The sequence below is a fragment of the Phascolarctos cinereus genome, unplaced genomic scaffold (assembly GCF_003287225.1).
Source record: "Phascolarctos cinereus isolate Bilbo 61053 unplaced genomic scaffold, phaCin_HiC Scaffold_726;HRSCAF=1367, whole genome shotgun sequence".
NCBI lineage: Eukaryota > Metazoa > Chordata > Mammalia > Diprotodontia > Phascolarctidae > Phascolarctos > Phascolarctos cinereus.
The window spans coordinates 277,845,105-277,866,941 of NW_027556098.1; the positions used below are offsets into that span (position 1 = coordinate 277,845,105).

At 38.6% G+C, this 21,837-nt stretch overlaps 1 protein-coding gene across 1 annotated transcript; it reads left to right on the forward strand.

The window, feature by feature from the left end:
• The first annotated feature begins 5,135 nt into the window (after positions 1-5,135).
• LOC110218126 (olfactory receptor 8D2-like) lies at positions 5,136-6,059 on the forward strand. The gene is given in 1 exon segment (XM_021000666.2): positions 5,136-6,059. A coding segment is annotated over 1 exon segment (924 nt).
• Positions 6,060-21,837: the final 15,778 nt, after the last annotated feature.

Consider the following 21,837-nt stretch of genomic DNA (forward strand, 5'->3'; position numbering starts at 1 on the left):
TAATTGGTGTAAAGATTAGGGGCTTTCTGAATTGAGAAGTGGAAAACAAAAAGGTGTAATTCCCTGAAATCAGAAAAAGAGTTGGTCCCACTCTCCCCCAAGTATCTGTGTTTAATCAAAGGAACAAAGAAACAGTAGCTGATTGACCAGTATAGGACTAGTTTTCAGATAAGACATATGGGTTGCTTGAAGTATATAATTATAAGTAAACTTCTTGCATCAGTCTTTCTATGTGATTGGGTTTCTAGTCAGCATAACCTAGGTCTTTAGTTAAAGGTCTTTAAGCAACAGGAAGAGGTGGTCCTTCTTCCCAGTCATGCAGGGTTACATAGGTCCTAGTTATATAACAAGTCTGGATCAGACCTCTTCAGCTTTGGCACTAGACCTTGACTACAGGGGAAGCCATATTTTCACGTAATGCAATAAGGCTTTCTCACAATTTCCATAATTGAATAAAATTTTACCACAAGACAGAAATTGGACTAGATCCATAGTTGAATGAAAAGGAAACTAAGCTGGAGCTAGAATTGAGTTACAAGATGGAGTCTATGTGATTCACTCAATTCCCACAAAGCTATTAGAAATCACTGAGAATTTATGGGTTGCTGAGATTTTTGTGGGTGGGAATATTTTGGCCTGTGTTTTTATGATGATAATAAACAATGACACTTGCATTCCCCCTACCTGGAGAGCTCTTCAAGAGGAGGCCAGATGACCAATTGTTGGGAATCCTGTATAGAAGATTTCTGTGTCAGTGATTCTCTGATTTGTATTAACCTTATAAAGCTGCTATTCTTGGAGCTCTGATCTACCTTCTGAGCAAGTTCTTTGTGGACAAAGAACACCTGTCAGGGGTAGATTATATTTTTTGAGGCCTCAAGTACTAAGACCTCAGTACTCACCTTCTCTTACAGCTCTGTTTCTCAATACACTCTTGTCCTGGAGCCCCTGAGCTACTAAAGAGAAAAAGAATGGAGTCAAGAGGGGAGGACCCCAATCTAATTCCTGCAAATTCCATTAATATTAAGAATTTTGGTACTGAGATTATAATTCAAATTGATGTCATAAATTATAGATTATGAATTGATAAAATTCTACCTCTAATATTCCCTTCTACCTTTCAAGAAGTAACTAGGACCTATGTAACCCTAGTCCCTGTTTAAAATTTTCTCTGCTTTCATTCTCTGAATAAAATAAAATTTGATACTATGCTTCTCTTTGAAAAATGACTGGCTCTAGTGAGAAGGAAGCCATGATGATGGCTCCCCAGGTCTCATTCCCAGTTGATAATGAGTCCAACAAAGGCAAGTAAGGTAGGGTCAGTCCTGATTCATAAAGAGTTACTGTCAATGTTTCATGTCAGACAAGGGAATGGGACATTCTTTTCAACAATAAAAAAATAACTGATTTATGTAAGTGTTTTAAGGTTAACAAAACACTTTCAAACATAAACTCACTTGTTCCTCACAAGAATTCTGTAAAAAAACCTTTTGTTCGAGGCTTCCTTATTTGTGGAAGTGGCTTCAGGTCTCAAGGTTGGTTACTATCCTATACTTCTTCCTTAATTTTTCCTCCCACATAATTTTGGCAAGGCACATAATTTCATTTTTTTCTTATCAAATAAGAATAGAAAATCTACTAGTTAGGGGGAAGCTGTCATTGTGTCTGAGACAAATAGAAATAATCCTATTAGGAACTGAACTGTGCAAATAAATGCAATTATAATTGGAAGGGAGAACATTTGAAAAGGATGAAATTAAAAATATTATTTTGTATTCGGTTATGAAAGGATTTGATGTCATTTGCAGTGGTTTTGCCAATAAACAAGGGAATATTCTTTCTTTTAATGTAAACCCTAAGTTCTATTCTCCCATGTGGACCCTGATAAAGTAACCCTTAGTTTGAACCACTTTTTTTGGTCAACATTCATTCACACACATAGTTAATGAGATCTCACTATTGCTTTTTTTTTTTCAAAGTAGACCAACTAAAAGATGCATTGCTTCAAAGCAGAACATTTAATGAAACAATATTGCAAAATAAGTGACATCATAGATATTCAATGCACACAGAATCACAGTCTCCTAAAAAATGACCACATCAACAAAGGAGGAGGACAACTCTGATAGGAATACCTGTGAGAAGGTGTCACTTCAAGTGGGGCAGATGCTTAGGGAATGTGTGTGGTCAGGACACATGGGTTTCTAGATTGATTCACATCTCTACCAGTTTCAGAGTAGCGGCTATCTTCTGTTGACTTCATCAGGAAAGCTGCTTTCTCCATTGAGTTGGATTCCTTTGCTGCTATGTTCTGTTTGCTGCAGTGCTCTCTGCTGGACATCTGTGCTGGGCTCCTATTTACAACCCTTTTTTGGTTATTTGTACTAAGCTGCTTTCCTCCGAGTATCTCTGTGTCTGCTCTCTGCTGCCATCTGATGGACTTCAGCAGATAGGCAACTTCTCTCCTCTAGGCAGAGAGCACATTTCTAACTTTAGCCGTAGTTCTAGAGTTACTTACAGGCACCCCAGCCAACTAACCACAAAAGTCAGCAAGTATTCAGGTCTAAAATGTGTCTTTTGAATTCTTTTTCTGCTACTGTCCCTTAGGGATCCTTTCATCTAAATTGTTACCTGATTTATGGTTTGAAAATCTTTTTAACTCCAATCATATGCCTGAGTCACAAGCCTGGGTTCCTTTTTAAATAATCCTAGGACTCAGGATAGGAAAACTACCAAGAAGTTGGAGGAAGGAGTTTGCTTTCAGTTCTCAATGTCACAGGTTCCTACAGAAATCAGCTCAAGAGCAAAACTAAAAAAATGATGGGAAGGAATTGGTAGAGCTTATAACTTTTGTCTTACCTCCCGCAGATCAAAATTCCCACATTGCCTATTGCCTATACCTTGGTTTCAGATTCCATGATAAAGGAATAGTGTTCACAGGATAATAAGATTTAGAGGTAGAAGGGATTTTAGAGATCATTTAATTCAACCATCTTATTTTACAGATGAAGAAACTGAAATTGAGAGGTAGAGCGATTTGCTTAAGGTTACAGAGGAAGTAAATAATGTTCATACCCAGGCTCTCTGTCTTTAGTGGTTTTCCCACTATACCTGTTCTCCATCGATGGACTTGAGATCAACATGAATGCCAACTTTGTCTAAGCCCAAAAGAGCATCTATATTTCCCAGTGGGTTCAACTGTCTCTCTGATCGAAGCTTCCCCTTTTCATTTTTGAATCAGAAAAATAAGGGTATTTTGTCAGTGAATCTTATGTATACATTTCATTGCTAATTACAGAAAGTTTCATCTCTATTTCCTTAGTCACTAAAGTGGGTGGTTACTGTAACTAAGAAAAACTCAATGTCCCTTTCCTCTTTGTTTTTTTATTGGAAAATCAAGGGTTTTCAAGAAATGAAGCCCTAGAAAGCACAACATACTAAAGCAGCAAAGGGACTTCTAGGGCCTCTTGTTCAAAATCTTTATATTACAGATGAGGAAAACAAAGCTCAGAGAAGATATTATCCTGAAAAAGATATCATTATTGAAAAGAAGCTAAGTCTATAACCAGCCCCTCAGAGGTGGAGGGGATAACAGTGGCCATCTACTTTAGTCATTGTGAAGGAATACCCTCTGTCAAACCCCTGACCAGTGGTCAGTCAATATTTATTTAAAAACTTAGAGGGAGCTGTTAAGCCTGAAAACAAATGACCAATGGTTCACAGTGGTTTTGCCACCACTATTAACTCTAAAAATATCAAAGAGCTCACAACCTCAGTTAACTCTGAAAAATAAAAAAAAATAAAACAAAACAAAAGAGATAACAGAGGTCATAAGCAAAAAATCTTTCTTTATTCCACTGGAGAAAGGAACCTAGACATGTGTGCCTGGGCCTCCTCAAGGAAGAGACACCTTAGTGTGGGTAAATCTCAATACATATACTAGTGTCTGATCTGACAATGAGTGATAACAGCAACAATGAGACAAGTTGGATTCATAGTGGGGCTGTATGACCAGAGTGTGGGTACTACAGGTGTTTGTTCAAGCCCAGGGACCACCTGGTGCTGGTGTAAAACAATTCTGGGATTTTGCTGTGGCTGACTTCATCCAGAGGGTGAGCACGAAAGATTGTTGTCATGCCAAGCTCAGGACACAGCTTGCTTGCTGGGCCTTAGCTCTGGAAAACAGGGTGACTCCTAACAGTAAACAGAGGGGTAGTCTTGGCACGGGGATCCTGACAGGGCAAATCAATAAGTAAAACCTGGGAGGCAGCCCATTTCTCTTTTAGTATTTTCCAAACTTTAGAATTTTTTTTCTTTAAAGTTGAACTATTTTTTTCTCTCTGATGTTTTACCCATTGCCTAATCCCAGCTTAAAGTATAATTATGCAGTAGAAGCAGCAATACTCTAGGTCTTTTAAAATATTTTGACAGCTAGTCTTACAAGCACGAGAAACTGTTGTACTCTCTGCATGATGACCCTGATGTTAAATATGATGACTTAACTATTTTTCTGTCTGTGGGACCTAGATTTTTTTTTCTCCCTTGAAGCCTTGTCTGGCCTAGTCAAAGTCCATTAGACCCTCTTATAAGTATCTGAGTTAGTTGTCCTTGTTACCATGATTGAATTGCTTCTCTCCATCCTGAGTAGGTCGGACTCAAAGTGTGTAGGAAGGAGTCATGACTATAAAGCAATGGGATTTACGACCTTTGATGCTAACGACCAATCATACACTCAAATGAGTGTTTGTCTGCTTTAGAGCTGTACCTTCCCATTGTTTGGCTGCTTTAATTTGTATACTATAGAACTTCGGCCATCACTCTGATTGCTCTTTCATAGAGGAAAATTCCGAGTATACAGGAGTAGCCTGTGTGGATTGGAATTATAGAACCTTAGAGTTGGATGCGTCCTTAGAGGTCATCTATTCTAACCTCTGAACTCATAGAGGAATCCAATCTGAATAATTTCTAGCAGGTATTTATTTAGCCCATGTCCTAAGACTTCTACTAATGATGCACTCACAACTTTCAAAAGCAACTCCAGCATGGGCCTAAATATGACATTCTGTTGTAAGCAGGGAGAATTGCCTAGAACGTAACTCTTCTGTTTAATTTCCACAGTTTTCATCTATAGGAAAATGGCCACAGGAAACCATTCTACAGTGATGGAGTTTATCCTCGCAGGCCTCACAGATCAGCCAGAGCTCCAGCTTCCTCTTTTTCTCTTTTTCCTGGGAATCTATGTGGTTACTGTGTTGGGGAATCTGGGCATGATCTTATTGATTGCTATGAGTTCTCAACTTCACTCCCCCATGTACTATTTCCTCAGTCATTTATCCTTCATTGATCTCTGCTACTCCTCTGTCATTACACCTAAAATGTTAGTGAACTTTGTGGCAGAGAAGAATGTCATCTCCTTTCTGGAGTGCATGACCCAACTCTATTTTTTCCTAATTTTTGTCATTGCTGAGGGTTACCTTCTGACAGCAATGGCTTATGATCGTTATGTTGCCATTTGCAGTCCTTTGCTTTATAATGTTCTCATGTCTCAAAGAAAGTGCTCTGTGATGATGTTGGTGGTATATTCCTTGGGATTTTTTGGTGCCACAGTACATACTAGCCGCATGACAATGCTCTCCTTCTGTGGATGTCATGTTGTGAGACATTACTTCTGTGATATTCTTCCCCTGTTAAGCCTCTCCTGCTAAAGCACCCATGTTAATGAAGTTCTTCTTTTTATTATTGGGGGAGTAAACACCTTAGCCCCCACTTTGGCTGTCCTTGTTTCTTACACTTTTATCTTGTCCAGCATCTTACGTACCCACTCTACTGAGGGCAGGTCCAAAGCCTTTGGTACCTGCAGCTCCCACCTCATAGCTGTGGGAATCTTTTTTGGGTCTATCACTTTCATGTATTTCAAGCCCCCTTCTAGCAACTCTATGGAGCAAGAGAAGGTATCCTCAGTATTTTATACCACAGTGATCCCCATGTTAAACCCTCTGATTTATAGTCTGAGGAATAAGGATGTGAAGAATGCCATTAGAAAGGTGGTTGGAAATTGAAGCTTCTCCTGAGTTTCAGAATTTCCCAGAAATAACGAAATGAGTCCAATGGGAAACTATTCCAAATTTGTTTCTTGGAATCACCTTTTTCCTGGGAAGCCAATCTGTTTATTTTGATAGAAGCTAGGCTTCTCAGCATAATTCGTGGAAGTATTTCCTTCATTAGTATCTTGAGGTCAGAAACCATATAGGCCCCTTTGAAGCTTTCTTAGGATCTATTATAAACTAAACAGTCAACAAATGCTTGTTGAAGGAATCAGTGAATAAGCTAAATAAATGAAATTCTCCTCAAACTCTTTCCTGTTCAGTAGTTATTGACAGATTTTCTCTTCTTCCCAGGGATTCAGATTAATGTACAACTCACTCCTGTTCTTTTAAAAAATACTTAATAATTCATGGTTTTGCATTTCTAACATGTGAACCCCATGTAGACCAGGGATAAAGTTTGAAGAAGGTTCAAAGAAGACTATGGACTGCCCAAGAAGAGAGATTGGCCAAAGTCTAGGAGTGGTTCTCCTGATTTGTCTCTTTCTCTCACTTATTTATATCTATATACCTACATACATATGCATATGTAAACATTCATTTTATGTTAGTGTGTATATGCATATATATGTTTACATATTATATAATATATGTTTATATATTATATATATGTGCAGATGTGAGCTTGAGCCAACTCAAAATGACACTGAGCTGATGATTAAATTTTCAGCGTGTGCATTTACACCTCACAAATTAGCAAATACTAAAAATCAGGGCTTGGCTTATTGTTTTGTTCATTGTATAGACTTAAGAAAATGATGGAGAAAATGTGAAAGATACAGATTGAAGTTTAAAGTGTATCATGCACTCATTTTCCCCCTTAGGGATTTGGTGTTTAATCATTTACCAGTATAACACTGCATCAATATGTATATATACCATGACTTACATGGTATTAGAGCTACTTAGTTTCATGACATTAGAAGCATATATGGACTTCAGATTTGATTTAGTCCAACCCCATTATTTAATAGATAAATAAACTGAAACCCAGAAAGGTGACTTGCTTGTGTCACACAGGTAGTAGGTGGAAGAGATGAGCTTTATGAACAAAAACAAGGACTTACAATTGTAGATGACTTTAACATTTGCAAAGTACTTGGCATATATTATACAACCTCATCTTTAAAACAATCATTTGAAGTGGGAACTATTATTATCTCTATCTCAGGTATTTTGGGTGAAGAAATTGAGACAGAGAGAGGTTAGATGAGTTGGCCAGGGTCATACAACTTGTAAGTATCTAAGGCAGATTTAGAACTCAGAGCTTCCTGACTCGAAGTCTAATATTCTATCCAATATACCACCTAGTTTCCAAAAACTTAGGTCCTGTGATTTCAAGGTCATTGTTATGGGGAGATTTAACATTGTATCATGCTGCCTCATGTATGTATACATATATGTGTGCGCATATGCATTTACACTATATAAATCTATCCCATAATTGTCTTATGCATATATGCAGACATATATATGTATTTTCCTTCAAACTTGTGATTTTATTATTTGGGATGTGTGTGTGTGTGTGTGTGTGTGTGTGTGTGTGTGTGTGTGTGATACACATGAGCAACTGGGGTGATGATTCCCTCCTACCTTTCAGATCAGCAATTTATCTACAATACCTAGCCTTCGAGAGCTGCCTAGAGTAATAGCATTTTAAGTGATGGCCAACATAGGTCTTTTGATTTTCAAACTGAATCTTCATGCACTGTATAAATGTGCTCCCTTCAGAACCCCACTCCTCCCTGCCCCTAAATCTTCCAAGGTTTACCCAGTAAATGAATCATTAGAGGTCTTGGGCGTGAAATAATCTCAATCTATTTCCAAACACTAAATAGGTAAGAAGCATGTATCTTGATGCAGAGACAGGTATGGGCCACTTTTGGTGAGCAGAAATGGCAGTGCATGATGAATTGCATAAAAATGCATGTTTGTACCCACAAACAAATGTATTATGTACATACATGCATGTACATAGGTACATATAAAATACAGGGGTAGATAAATATAGTTCTACTCATTCACATGAAACTCATAACATCTGCAGGAATATATAGTAGTAATGATTTGCACCCAATCAACTGATCAGTTAATAAGCATTAATCAGTACCACCTATGTACTGGTCCCAGTTCTAAACAGTGAAGATACAAAGGAAAAAGTGAATATTCTTTTGATTTTAAACAGCTTGCATTTTATTAGGGAAGAGAATATTTACATAGATAGGCGTATACAAGATAGAGGGATATGAATTGGAACTGTGATTTTATTGGTATATATAGAACTCCCAGGTAAAGAAACTCCCTCTACCATTGTAGGTTGGCTCTGTCTCTAGCTTATAATTTTAAAGAGTTGCTTGGGGGCTGCTGGAAGGTTAAGGTACAGCTAGGATCACAGAATGTGTCACTCGGAGGTTGGACTTGAGCCCTGATCTTTCTGGCTTCAAGGCTGGCTCTCTGTCAGTTATGCCATGTTGGATACAAGGTAATTATTTGAGGAAAGGTATTAGCACCTGGTGGAATTAGGGAAACTCTCCTATAAATGGCAGTGGTTGGCCTGAGCACTGAAGGAAACTAGGGATTCTAAGAGTTGGAAAAGAAGGAGGGGAGTTGTTCTAGACATGGGGCACAGCCTGGACAAAGGGTGGAGAGGAGAAATGGAGTACTGTGTGTAAGGAATGGGTTAATGTGGTCTGCTTCTGATAATAGATCAACAGACATAAATTCCTCAGAAAACAGTACTAGTACTATATTAAGCACTTGAGAAACAGAAAGCAGATATGGTTTCTGCCCTCAAGGTATTTGTAACATTGACATTAAAAGCCCTTCGTAACGTAGCCTTCTCCCCATGTTTTAGCCTGCTTAAACTTTATTATCCATTCTTCTTGACCCTTCCAACCCCCCCCCACCCCACTGTTCCCTAACTTAGTCTTTGATGTAGTGATGCAGCCTCCTTGCTGTTCCACAAACAAGATATACTCCATCTCTGACCTCCAGGCATTTTCTCTGGCCATCCCCTACAGGGAATTGATGGTGAGATCAGTGTGTCTGTTTTGGAGGACCAGGAAGATCTCTTTCCCATCCTGGTTTTGTGAAACTGAGAAGAGGATGCCGCATAGCTTTGATAGGCCCAATGCTGCATTCTCTTCAAGCATAGCTAGCCAAGGCCTAGTCTGAACAGATGGTAAGTGTGTTGCTCTGATGATTGCCTAATGCAGGGGGTCTTATGATAGGCTTTCCTGCTTTCCATTCCCCTTGGTTGTCTACCTCTCCAAGGAAAGGAGGATTGCACACTACTCCGTTCTCTCACCTGATTGTTCCTAGTCCTGTTCCTGTAACTCACCAATGGTTGTGCTCTTGACTTTCTTTGCTTCTTTAACCCACAGTAGAGAAGGCCCAGAGCTATTGGAGGCTCAGCCCTTCTTCTTACAATGTCCTCTGAAGTTCAGGATTACCTGTCTCACTTCAGCTATAACTGACAATGGCTCTGTGTTGGCAGAGGATGACATCAGATGCACCAGAATCATGCATGAAGCCCTGACTCAATCTCTGCAGTGTGATTTTACTTGCGTTTCAGGATTCACAACGCTTATCTGTATTAGTCTCTGAACATATTACTCCTCCCCAGGGGAAAATTCAAGATTTTCCTCTCTTAACCTGCATAGTATTAGAAACTGAATTAAACAGTCTTCTGTCCTGTGGCTGTCATATATGTCAGCTAAAGTTTGCATGTATTTATGGCAGATGACATTGGCTATGGATCAATGATATTTTTAGCTGCACTCTCTGTCAATGTCATCATTTATTTCTCAGGGGCCTTCCAGTTTCTTAGACCTAATGTTATCTTTCCAATACAAATCTCCTAGTGTTGTCCTACTGAGGGATATAGTTCATGTCCAAAGAAAATTCAAATTTAGGGCTATGATGTCTGTCTGTCACAGTTGTATGGCCTCAGTAGTACTCATAGACGGAGCAGAGTTACCAGATTTAGCTGTGACTTTTAGTGACTGTAGGAATGCCTCCTCTGAGGGTGTCTTTCACTAAATCTTGCTGCTTCTTTGTTTGTCCTTCAAAATCTGTGGACTAAAGTCACATTCATGCCAGGGAATGTAAAACTGAGGCAGTATTCTTTTCCAAAAGTTGTGAGTTTTCCTTTGTAAGACACAGGGTTGAAGAAAAAAACTGCTTTCTTTGCCTGTGCATGAGAAGGAATGAGTTGGCCTCCAAATCCCTAGGTTTCTTAACAAGCTGCTGTCCTTAGTAGGTGATCACAGTGTTTCCCACAAAGCCAATGTCCAGGTGAGCAGGCATGTACCACTGTAGCTTTCTTCCAGTGGTTCCAAAAGGGTGTGATAAGTTAAATCATATCCTCTAGAGTTTTTGTTTCTTTGAGTAATTCTTCCTTTTTGTTAGGTGGTTGAGTATGAAAATCTCAAGAATAACTTCCCATTGTCATTTTATCAGGCATATCTCCACGGTTCAGATTCCCAGGTAGGACTACTAATACTTTCTGAGTTTTCTTGTATGCCCTAACAATAGTCAACTTAATTTTATGTTCTTCCTGTCATTATACTTTTATTCTCTGTATTTTTAAAACATTATCATTCATAAAGACATCTACCAGTAATATTAGCAGACTTATCTGCTTTTTAACTGCAAAAGCAAGACATCACTCAACTGCACTAGTTCTTATTGTTTCTAGAGATTACTCCTTGAGTATCCATATTAATAACCAAGTATTAATGCAATTAATAAATGTAAAGTGTCACAGCAACAGTAGTTTATTTTAATAATAATTGTGTTAGCAATAAAATAGCACAAAAACATGAATTCAAGTCATGGAAACAGTCTCAATAATTTTTTTCATGTATCAACATAGAGCAATTATATATATATATATAATATATATATGTAATACATATATGATATAGCTAGATGGCAATATATATGTATATACAGTAGTATTCAGGCTTCTAAGACATAACATATTAGCAAATTCAGCAACTGCATACCAGTATTCTCATGCTAATATGTGGTTAGGTTGAAACCAGGATAGGTTAGATAAACTTATTATACCTCCAAAAAAAGGAAACAACAAAAGAAGCATAAAAATTACATTAATATATCTTTTTTCCCCCTGGGACTTAACCAGGAAGAAACAAATTATCTATGCCTCTAATAAAAGCATGATTCCTAAGGAAAGAAAAAGAAAAAAAACAGAAACCAAGTGTGTTTTATAGAATGAAAAGTGTACATTGCCTTCTGAGACAAAACTGACCATAGCAGAAGTGTCTGAAACTTCCTTTCTAAGTCAAAGGAAGTTTTCAGCCACTTAGAGTTCTCATCTCACACAATACTCATATTCTACTGCAAATGGCTAGGAAAGGTATGGAAGCAAAGGGGATGGCATCAGGATTCATCATCATAAAGAAGAAAAAACATCAGTCTGGGAAAAGTCCTTCCAAGTTATTTTCAAAAATATGGAGAAAATAAAAAATGTAAACTCTAAACAATAAAGTTTTTAGAAAGCAAAATTCTAATTTGAACTCCTTAAGAAGAGTGTATATGAGCACAAAGCATTATGCCTCCTAAAATTAGGACTTTGGGACTTTGGACTTTGAGGCCACTCAATACTAATAATCTGTCTAGCCAGAGGTTATTTAGGTTGAAAACTTCAGGAGCCACTCTCGAGGCAAAATACTATAGAACCTTGAAAGTAAAGCACTAAAAATATCAAAAAAACCCTCAATTTTTTTCCTTTTAAAAAAATTAATGACCAAGAATTATTGCTATATTCCTATAGATGGGGTCTTGCACGTAGAGTGTGTATATGCATGTGTGTGTTGCCCATGTAGGTTATATGTGTCCACACATATGTGTCTAGATGTGGCTAAAATAGATCTGCTTAGAGTCTCTTCCCTCTCTTCTCCAAAGAAGACTGATGCCTTCCAGGAAGGAAGAAGGAGATTGGGGTCATGAAGCTGGTTGATTTCTTCTTCTCAGAGAAGGTATACTGGGAGAGAAATATGTCTCTTGGCTCCCCTAAATAATGTTAATCTAAGAGAAATAATTTTTATGTTCAAGGTGTATTCTTGATAACTATTCCTTAATGGGGAAGAAATGCCAGAGTTACACAAACACACGTATACATACAGATGTATGTATGTGTATATATGTATATACATATTATATATGTGTGTGTATATAGATACACACATACCCCTATGTACGTTCATTTATAATCTTGACTCCCTTTCCATTGAAGGCTAGTTACTCAAAGATGACATTCCAAACAAATTCATTTATCCAAGCTGATAGCAAACAGAAGTCAGAGGGGTTATATGGATGAGACTATATCAGCCAATATACAAAATGAATGAGCTCTCCCAATGAGAGTAAGCTATCTCAGTTCAACCAAGAGAGAGAATCTCATATCTTGCCAAGAAGAATTTCTCTGAAATCTCTAGTGTGGTAAGCTTGAGATGGCATGATTGAGATGTCAGGTCTTCTCTATGTCACCTTCCCAGAGTCTTTGTCTACCTTCATAGATCCCTTCCTGAAGAGAATATGGAATCATATATTTTCTTTCTTCAAGCTGGAAATCAGAAGACCAAGATCTCTCCTCTGCGAAGCTCCTGCCAAATTCACAGTCCTTCCCTACCAAATCCAAACCTTCCTAAGCTTGGTCACTCAATGCTAACACCACTCAGTGAACAGCCTTGAGCCCCTGGTGATCAAATCCCACCCTAACACTTTTCAAAAGTTCATATTTTAATTCATTTCAATGTACATTAATTACTTATACTGTGTAAGATACTGTGCTGAGGATAAAATGACTGGATGACTGAATGAGTGAAAAAGCATAGTATTGTTCCAGGCAATGTACTAAGTGTTGGGCCCACAAATAATACAGTCCTTGCCCTGAAGAAATTTATATTTGAAAGGTGACAACAACATATAAAAGGGAAGACTGGCAGGGAAGGCCTGTTTGGCCTAGGAAATGGCAGGGACAGTGGATGCAGTGAGAGAGAAATTGATTTTCAATTCTTCCCTGAAATAATGATGTTTCTGATTACTATTCTCAGAGGCAGACGTGAATAATAGAGTGAAAGAGTGCCTCATGAGGGGTGGAGTCAAGATGGCAGAGTGAAAGCAGCGACTTACTCGAGTTCTTTCCCAAACCCCTCCAAATACCTATAAAAAATGGCTCTAAACAAATTCTAAGGCAGCAGAACCCCAAAAAAGACAGAGTGAAACAAATTTCCAGCCCAAGACAACCTGGATGATTGATCAGAAAGGTATATAGCGCAGGGCTGTGAGATGAGCGCAGTGTGCCTTAGGCGCGTAGGACACAGGGAATCTGGAGCAGGCCTCAGAAGACTGAACTGAGAGCAGCTGTAGTGGTTTCCAGACTCCTCAATCCACTAATGCTGAAGACAACTTAGAAGGTCAGTGGGAAAAGTCTGTTTCTGTGGTGCTGAGAAAGAAAGGTGGGATCTCAGCTTCAGTTCCCCTAAAACAGCCCTGGAGGGGGGGCAGCTGCTGCCTGAGCTTTTAGCCCACAGACTGAGGGGGAGTTGAGTGGCTGATCAGAGGGGGATTGCAGGGATCTCCTTACCAGTACTGAGGCAGGAATCTCTTGTTTTGCCCGTGCTTGGATCTGGGTCACAGTTCTGGACAGGAGTCCTGGGGTGAAGAGGAGCGCTGGCACGTGGAGCTTGTAGTGTCTGTGGACAGGAAACCTTCCTCACAGTTCCAGGAAAGAAACAAGTGCTTGTGGTCACTAATAGACCACAGCACAGGCTTGGAAAGGAGTAAACACCTTGCCCTTTATCATATCACCTTGGAAGAACTGAAAATTTACAGGTCCCTACAAGTATCTCTCAAAACAGCTATAAAAACCCCCGAAGCCTGGGGCAGTACATTCTACACAACAGAAGCAGATTTTACCTTAACAAAGAGTTTAAAACTCAAATTATTGGCTGGGATCATGAGCAAGCAGTGCAAAAAGAGTCAGACTGTATTATCTTACTTTGGTGACAAAGAAGATCAAAATATACAATCAGAAGAAGACAACAAAGTCAGAGCTCCTACATCCAAAGCGTCCAAGAAAAATATGAATCAGTCCCAGGCCTTGGAAGGGCTCAAAAGGGATTTTGAGAAGCAAGTAAGAGAAGTAGAGGAAAAACTGGGAAGAGAAATGAGAGTGATGCAAGAAAATCACAAAAAGCAAGTCAACAGCTTGTTAAAGGAGACCCAAAAAAATGCTGAAGAAAATAACACCTTAAAAAAATAGCCTAACCCAAATGGCAAAAGAGGTCCAAAAAGCCAATGAGGAGAATGCCCTAAAAAGAAAAATTGGCCAAATGGAAAAAGAAGTCCAAAAGCTTACTGAAGAACATACTTCCTTAAAAATTAGAATAGAGCAATTGGAAGCTAGTGACTATGAGAAATCAAGACACTGTAAAACAAATACAAAAGAATGAAAAAATAGAAGACAATGTGAAATATCTCATTGGAAAAACAACTGACCTGGAAAATAGATCCAGGAGAGAGAATTTAAAAATTATTGGACTATCTGAAAGCCAAGATCAAAAAAAGAGCCTAGACATCATCTTTCAAGAAATTATCAAGGAAAATTGCACTGAAATTTTAGAAACAGAGGGCAAAATAGAAATCGAAAGAATCCACCAATCTCCTCCTGAAAGAGATCCCCAAAGGAAAACTCCTAGGAATATTGTAGCCAAATTCCAGAGTTCCCAGGTCAAGGAGAAAATATTACAAGCTGCCAGAAAGAAACAATTCAAGTACTGTGGAAGCACAATCAGGATAACACCAGATTTAGCAGCTTCTACATTAAAGGACTGCAGGGCATGGAATATAATATTCCAGAGGGCAAAGGAGCTAGGATTGAAACCAAGAATCTCCTACCTACAAAACTGAGTATAATCCCTCGGGGGAAAAATAGACACTCAGTGAGACAGAGGACTTTCAAGCATTCTAGATGAAAAGACCAAGCTAAATAGAAAATTTGACTTTCAAATACAAGATTCAAATGGAACATGACGAGGTAAACAGGAAAGAGAAATCATAAGGGACTTCTTAAATTTGAACTGTTTGTATTCCTGCATGGAAAGATGATATTGATAACTCATGAGACCTTTGTCAGTGTTAGGGTAGTTGGAGGAAAAAAATTATATGTATGTAAAGGTAGATAGATAGATACATAAATAGATAGATAGATAGATAGATAGATAGATAGATAGATAGATAGATAGAGGACACAGGGTGAGTTGAGATGAAGAGGTCATACCTGGAGAATAAAATTAAGGGATGAGAGAGGATTATACTAGGAGAAGAAGAAAGGGAGAGGTAGAATGGGGTAAATTATCTAAAAAAAAAACAGAAAAGAAAGTGCTCTTACAGTGGAGGGGAAATGGGGGAAGGAGAGAGGGAATGAGTGAATCTTATTCTCATAGGATTCGGCTAATGGACGGAATAACATACACATTCAATTGGGTAAGGAAATCTATCTTACTCTATGGGAAAATAGGGGGAGAAGGGGAGAAGAGAGCAAGGGGATGATAGAGAGGAGGGCAGATTGGGAAAGGGTGTAGTCAGAAGCAAATACTTCTGAGGAGGGACAGGGTCAAAATAAAGAATAGAATAAATGGGAGGGCAGGATAGGATTAGGGGAAATAGAGTTAGTTGTTTACAACATGTCTACTATGGAAGTGTTTTGCATAACTGCACGTGTATAACCTATATTGAGTTGCTTGTCTTTTCAGTGAGGGTGGGTGGGGAGGGAGGAAGGGAGAAGATTTGAAACCTGAAGTTTTAAAAACATATGTTTAAAAAAAGTTTTCACATGTTACTGGGAAATAAGAAATACAGGAAATGGGGTGCAGAAGTCTGTCCTGCCTTACAGGAAAATAGAAGGGGAATGGGATAAGAGAAGGGTGGAGAGATAGAAGAGAGGACAGACTAGGGGAAGGAATATTCAGAATGCATGCCATCTTGGGGTGGGGGGTGGGGTGAGATGGGGTGAAGATGTGGAACTCAAAATCTTGTGGAAGTAAATATTGAAAACTAAAAATAAATAAATTTATATTTAAAAAAAAAGGAGTGCCTCATGGCAGGATGATAGGTAGGTTCAATTGAAATGGGTCTGTGAAGGGCTTTCTCACCACTGAGAAGCCCAGGACTCCCAAGCAGGAACTGGAGTGACAAGTGAGTGAGAGGTAAAGAATGGATCAAAGCAACACAGCAAGAAGATGGATGGCCAAAGAGGTAAAAATCAAACAATTCTTTCTCTCAAGGAGCTAACACTCACAACACATAGAGAATTGCATATATAGTAAAAAGAACCTGCAATTTTCACATTTGCAAGGTCATTTAATGCGAAGGAATACCTTCAAATATTATGAGCTTGAGGTACTCTAGTGTGGTAGTTTGTCCTCTTTGGCATCTTTCCTGGGACATACATGTCTAGAGCAACAAACAGGTCTCAGACTACCTCAAACTTACATGTATGTGGATTATATCTGTCTATATCATATAAGAAATTAAAACATCTTTATATTATTTTTAAAACAGTTTTGATCTCATGGACCCAATGAAAGGGTCTTGGGAAAACTCTGAAATGTACTTGGGAAACCACAGGGATCCCTGGACCACATTTTGAGAACCACTGTTCTAGAGCATGACATCAAAGCTGTTTTTGAGGAGGAAGCTTCTGTGTTGTTTATTAAGATCCATAGAATAAAATATTTATTTTATCATACATCTCTCTTTCTCTCCCTCTCTCTGTTGAATTGATGTGCAAGTGACAGATACAGTAAGGATTGATGCTCAACACAGGGTGCTTATTGCAACAGCAGGTACAAATGCCTGAGCCAGGTTTAGGCAAGATCACTCAGAGCTGTTTGCAGTTACAGGAGCATGAGAAGGTCCTGAAAGATTGTGGCAAAGCTGGGTCACAGCTTCTGCTCTTGAGTGAAGATTTGCTTTGGAGGATAGAAAGCCACTAACTGTACATCAAAGATACCCGATCACCCCCACTGCCAGCAAGGCTGCATCATGTTCCCTTCAGAGTCTGGGGGGCCTTCCTGTCTTACTAGTGACAGTGTCAGTGACCAAGTTAGCTGGTGTGCTATAGCCTAGGCTGGCTGACAGGAAAAAAGAACATGGGTTTTATTCAATTTTTAGAAGGGTAAAGGTAGAGGAAAGAGTTTTACCAGGGGCACACACACAGGGTAACCTCAGGGGGTACTTTGGGCCCACCTAAACTTAATTATCTAAAGCTTATTCATATGAAGGCATGAACTTAACTGATGCCTTGAGTCCCAGCTAAGCTTATCTATGTAAAATTTATGCCTTATAGAATGTAACCCGTGGGGGTAACTACGATTATGCTAACATACATGCCCTTTATTTTAAAAAGGGGTTATTTTGTTAAGCATGGGGGGGGGAGTACATGCCTTCTTACGTAATATGGGGGATTTAGGAATTTAATTAAATTATTGAAATAGCTGACAAGTCTACATCCTCTGCTCTCTGTTTTCAAAGTCAGGCTTTATAGAGGTTTTCTTCCTCAAACTGAGGGACAACACTTTTAGCAAGACAGGCTCATCAATTTCACATATCTATCTATCTATTTGCTATATATGTATATATATTCTATTTATTTCTCTGTCCAGAGAGAGAGACAAGGGTCTAGCTGGCTGCCAACTTGACAACATGCAGTAAGAGCTTTAAGGAACACACACAACTTGTAAGTTTTATATGTTTAAAAAAATGTAAAAAAACCCCCAAACAACCTAAACACTAATGTCTGTATGAGGATCTATATACATGTAAAGTTGCAATTCAGGACAAAATGTTTTTTCTTCAAGGAAATGGAGGAGCACATCAAAGATGCATTTGTTATGTAAAGCAAGAAAAAGCATAAAATAAGAGTTTGAGGGACTCCAGGATGAGACTCAAACAGTTGCACAGCATTAAACAAACAGGTTTATTAACTTGTTACCTTCTTAGAACAAACAGAATTTATAATATCCTAATTGTTTTCTCTACCTTTCTGTAAACACATATACAATGACACTTAATCTATGGTTTGTGGCTAATTTCTTAGCAATAATGTTCTGTTTAATAATTCTACTAAAGCTATACTTTTGAGGTATCAGTTTTATGCTCCCATCACATTTCCTTAATTTTCACATATTAATCTATTAATAAAGAATATAATATAATATAACATACAGTAATATAATGTCTCATAATATGTTCATCCACTATCTAAGTCTACAAATTAGACAACATCACTCAACGTGAAGATAGAGTGATCAGATTTATCTAAGCAATAAATAATTTCAAATTACTTGTAAGGAAACTGGAAAAGTTAATTCCAAAACAAAACAAGCTTTGGAGGTATCCACTGCCCCCCTCAGGCAGAGTGGAGGGAGAAAGAAGGGGATTCCATACTTCAGTCTAGTCTGTTCTTCCAAATGGGAAGCCAGCTTTCATTCTCCAATTCTGGCCCCTGAAAGCAGAGCCGGTGGGAGAGCCAAGGGCTGAGGTAGCAGCCCCACAGGCTGCTGAGTGTCCACACTCAGCTCCCTTGTATCAAATCTCCCACTCCAGCTGCCATTCCATTGCCTTGCTTACACAAAACCCAATGCTAGTGCCAGATCCAACTGCTTCTGAAGATGGGACTACCATCCTGCATTTGTCACATACTCAGTCCCAAAGCTCACACCTCCTGAGGCAGTGCCTACCTCAGAGCTCACTGAGACTCTTAGTACCTCAATATTTAATAGTCACTAAGCACTAATTAAGAGCAGATTGTGTTTAAGGCACTTTGCTGAACTCTGGGGGGTGCAAAGAAATGTGTATGCCGGTCTGTGCCTTCAAAGAGCTCACAATCCAATCAATGGGGGAAGATAGCACATAAAAGTTGAAAAAGAAGGGAAGTGGAAAAAGGAAGGAACATGATGTTCAGTAGCCAGAGTAAGAATGATTTAAATGCTTGTGAATTACAGGGTTGGTTCCATTTTCCTGATGAATTTTTGAGATTGTGAAGTACAAAAGAGCAGTCAGCTGGAAAGTGTTGAATGATCTTCCCTACCAGATTGGGAAGAAAAACACTGTCTACACATACTAGAAACTCACAAAGCCAGGATCCACATGCTCCTCCCTCACTGTAAGAATTCATCTCAAAAGCATTAAGGAACTTTGTCACATGTGGTTGTGAGGCTGTAGGACAACTCCTTAAAATATTTTTGACACATTGCCTCAAATTTAATGTTTTAATTATGAGGTTTGCATGTTTCTTTAATAAATTTTTTTGTGATTTTGGGCAAGTAATATCTCCTTTTTGGGCTATAGTTTCCTCAACTGCAAAACAAGCAGAATGGAGTTACGTATTTTTAGCTTCATTGTATGATGAATATGTTCTGTACAATTTGCTTGGTGAAGCTGGATATCTGATGCAAACAACTCAATTGTTGGGGGCCAATCTATCTGTTGGTCTCAGCAATCGTCTCTCTTCAGTGGGGCATCAAGGCAAACTGCATTGCTATGTAGATTTTTTATATTAGCAAAAACAGTAGAAGTTAAATCCAAGGTTGAGTTGCAGAGGTAGTCTACTACTCCTTAATTCTAGACAGAGTTGTCCCCAAGGCAGCTGTAAGGTGGGCCTCTCTTCAATAACTATAGTTACTGCCAAGGTATCAAGTGTTGGCATGTATATATTTCTTGCTATTTTATATTTTTCTTTAAAAAACTTTTTTGTTGATATCTTTTGTTTTTAATATCACCTAGATTTTGTCTTATCCTATCCTTATCCGCTTCCATAGAACTAGCCCTTATAGCAAAGATTTTTTTTTAAGAAGGAAAATGCTCCATTATTTTCAAGCTTAAAACCTGATGTATTGCAACATGGTGTAAGCTCAATAAGATGGAGGAGTAGACATTTTTTCCAGACCTTGTTAAATCTTAAAATCTCTGGAAAAGAGGGATAATGTACCAAAAGTATGGTGATCATAGCTGTCTCTGTAGGTCAATTCACTAAGAAGCCTGAAAAATAACAGTTTTATAAGTTAAGAGCAGATAACATTCATCCCAGCCTTTCTTTCTCCCACAACCCCTCCCTCCCCCTGCTCTAGCAGGAGACATACCTAACTCACCAACTTGTGTTCTGAGATCAATCATTCAATCAATCAATCAATCAACATGTATTAAGTGCCTACATTGTGCCAGATATTGTACTAAAGGCTGGAGATAAAAAAGAAGGCAAAAGACAGTCCTTGTCCTCCAGGAACTTAAAATCTAATGAGAGAGACAACAATTAAAATATACATACTTACATATACACACACATGTGTGCGCACACACACACACACACACACACACACACACACATAAAACAAGCTTTGTACAGGATAAATAAGAAATAATTAATAGAAGGAAAGCCCTGAATTAAAAGAAGGCTTCCTTTGGAAGTTGAGATTTTAGTTGGGACTTAAAAGAATTTAGAGAGGTCAGTAGTAGTAAGAAAGGTGGGAGAATATTCCAGGTATGGGGAACAGCCAGATAAAGTGCCTAGAGCTGAGAGATGGAATGTCTTATTTGAGGAATAGCCAAGAGGCCAGTGTCATTGGATAGAGGTATACGTGTTGGGGAGTAAGGCATAAGAAGATTAGAAAGGTAGAAGGTTATGAAGGATTTTGAATGCCAAACAGATAATTTTGTACTTGATTGTAGAGCCAATAGGGACCCATTGAAATTTACTGAGTCAGTGATTGCCATAATTGGACCTGCATTTTTGGAAAGTCAGGGTAGTGGATGAATGGAGGCTAGATTAGGGTGAGGAGAAACAATGGAGGCAGATCCACCAGCAGGCTACTGCAATAATCTGAGTGTGAGGTGATGAGGGCCTTTATTAGACCACTAGAGTAGTGGCAGTGTCAGAGGAGACTGTGGGCTTATTTGAGAGATGTTGAGAGACAACAGATGTCTTAACAGCAGATTGGATATAGGTGGGAATGTTTTCCTTAGGGAAGCAGCATTTGGCTAGAGAACTAAAGAATAGAGGGAATAGGAACAGGGTGCTATGATAAAAATAGGGCCTCACCAGTCCAGAAAAGCAACTAGCTGGAGCCAGTTCTGTTCCCCGCAGCAGTCACTTGGGGTGGGAATCAAAACCGTCGAACAATGAATTTTGCAATGTGAGAGGTGGCAGAGATGCCTTTCATGCACAGGAACAGGGATCCACATCAAAATGGAAGGAGTATGACAGTAAGTGATTAGGCAAGATAAGGAAAAAAGGGCTAAAACCACCAAAGTTAACAGGAAGAAAACTTTTAAGAACCAAGATTAAAAGCAGATAAATCAATGGATTTCATTAAAACATAATCTTTCTCAGAGGTGATTACAGAATTTGTTAAATATTAATGGAATTATTAAATTTAAATACTATGTGTCTTAGAGTTTGCAGTAAAGGGTTTTTTTTTCTTTTTCAGGAGGTGACCTGTGGATTCTTTTGTTTCATGTTTTGTTTCCTGTATACATAGATTATGAGTTGTATTCTTGTATCATTTCTTGCATTATGGTGTTCAGGGTTTTGATTTGTTATATTATTCTAGAATGGCTATGAACATTATGTTGTCTCTATGCATTCTGTCTTGGGAATCTGCGTTTTGCTTGTATAGAGATCACATACTTCTTTCTTACCTTT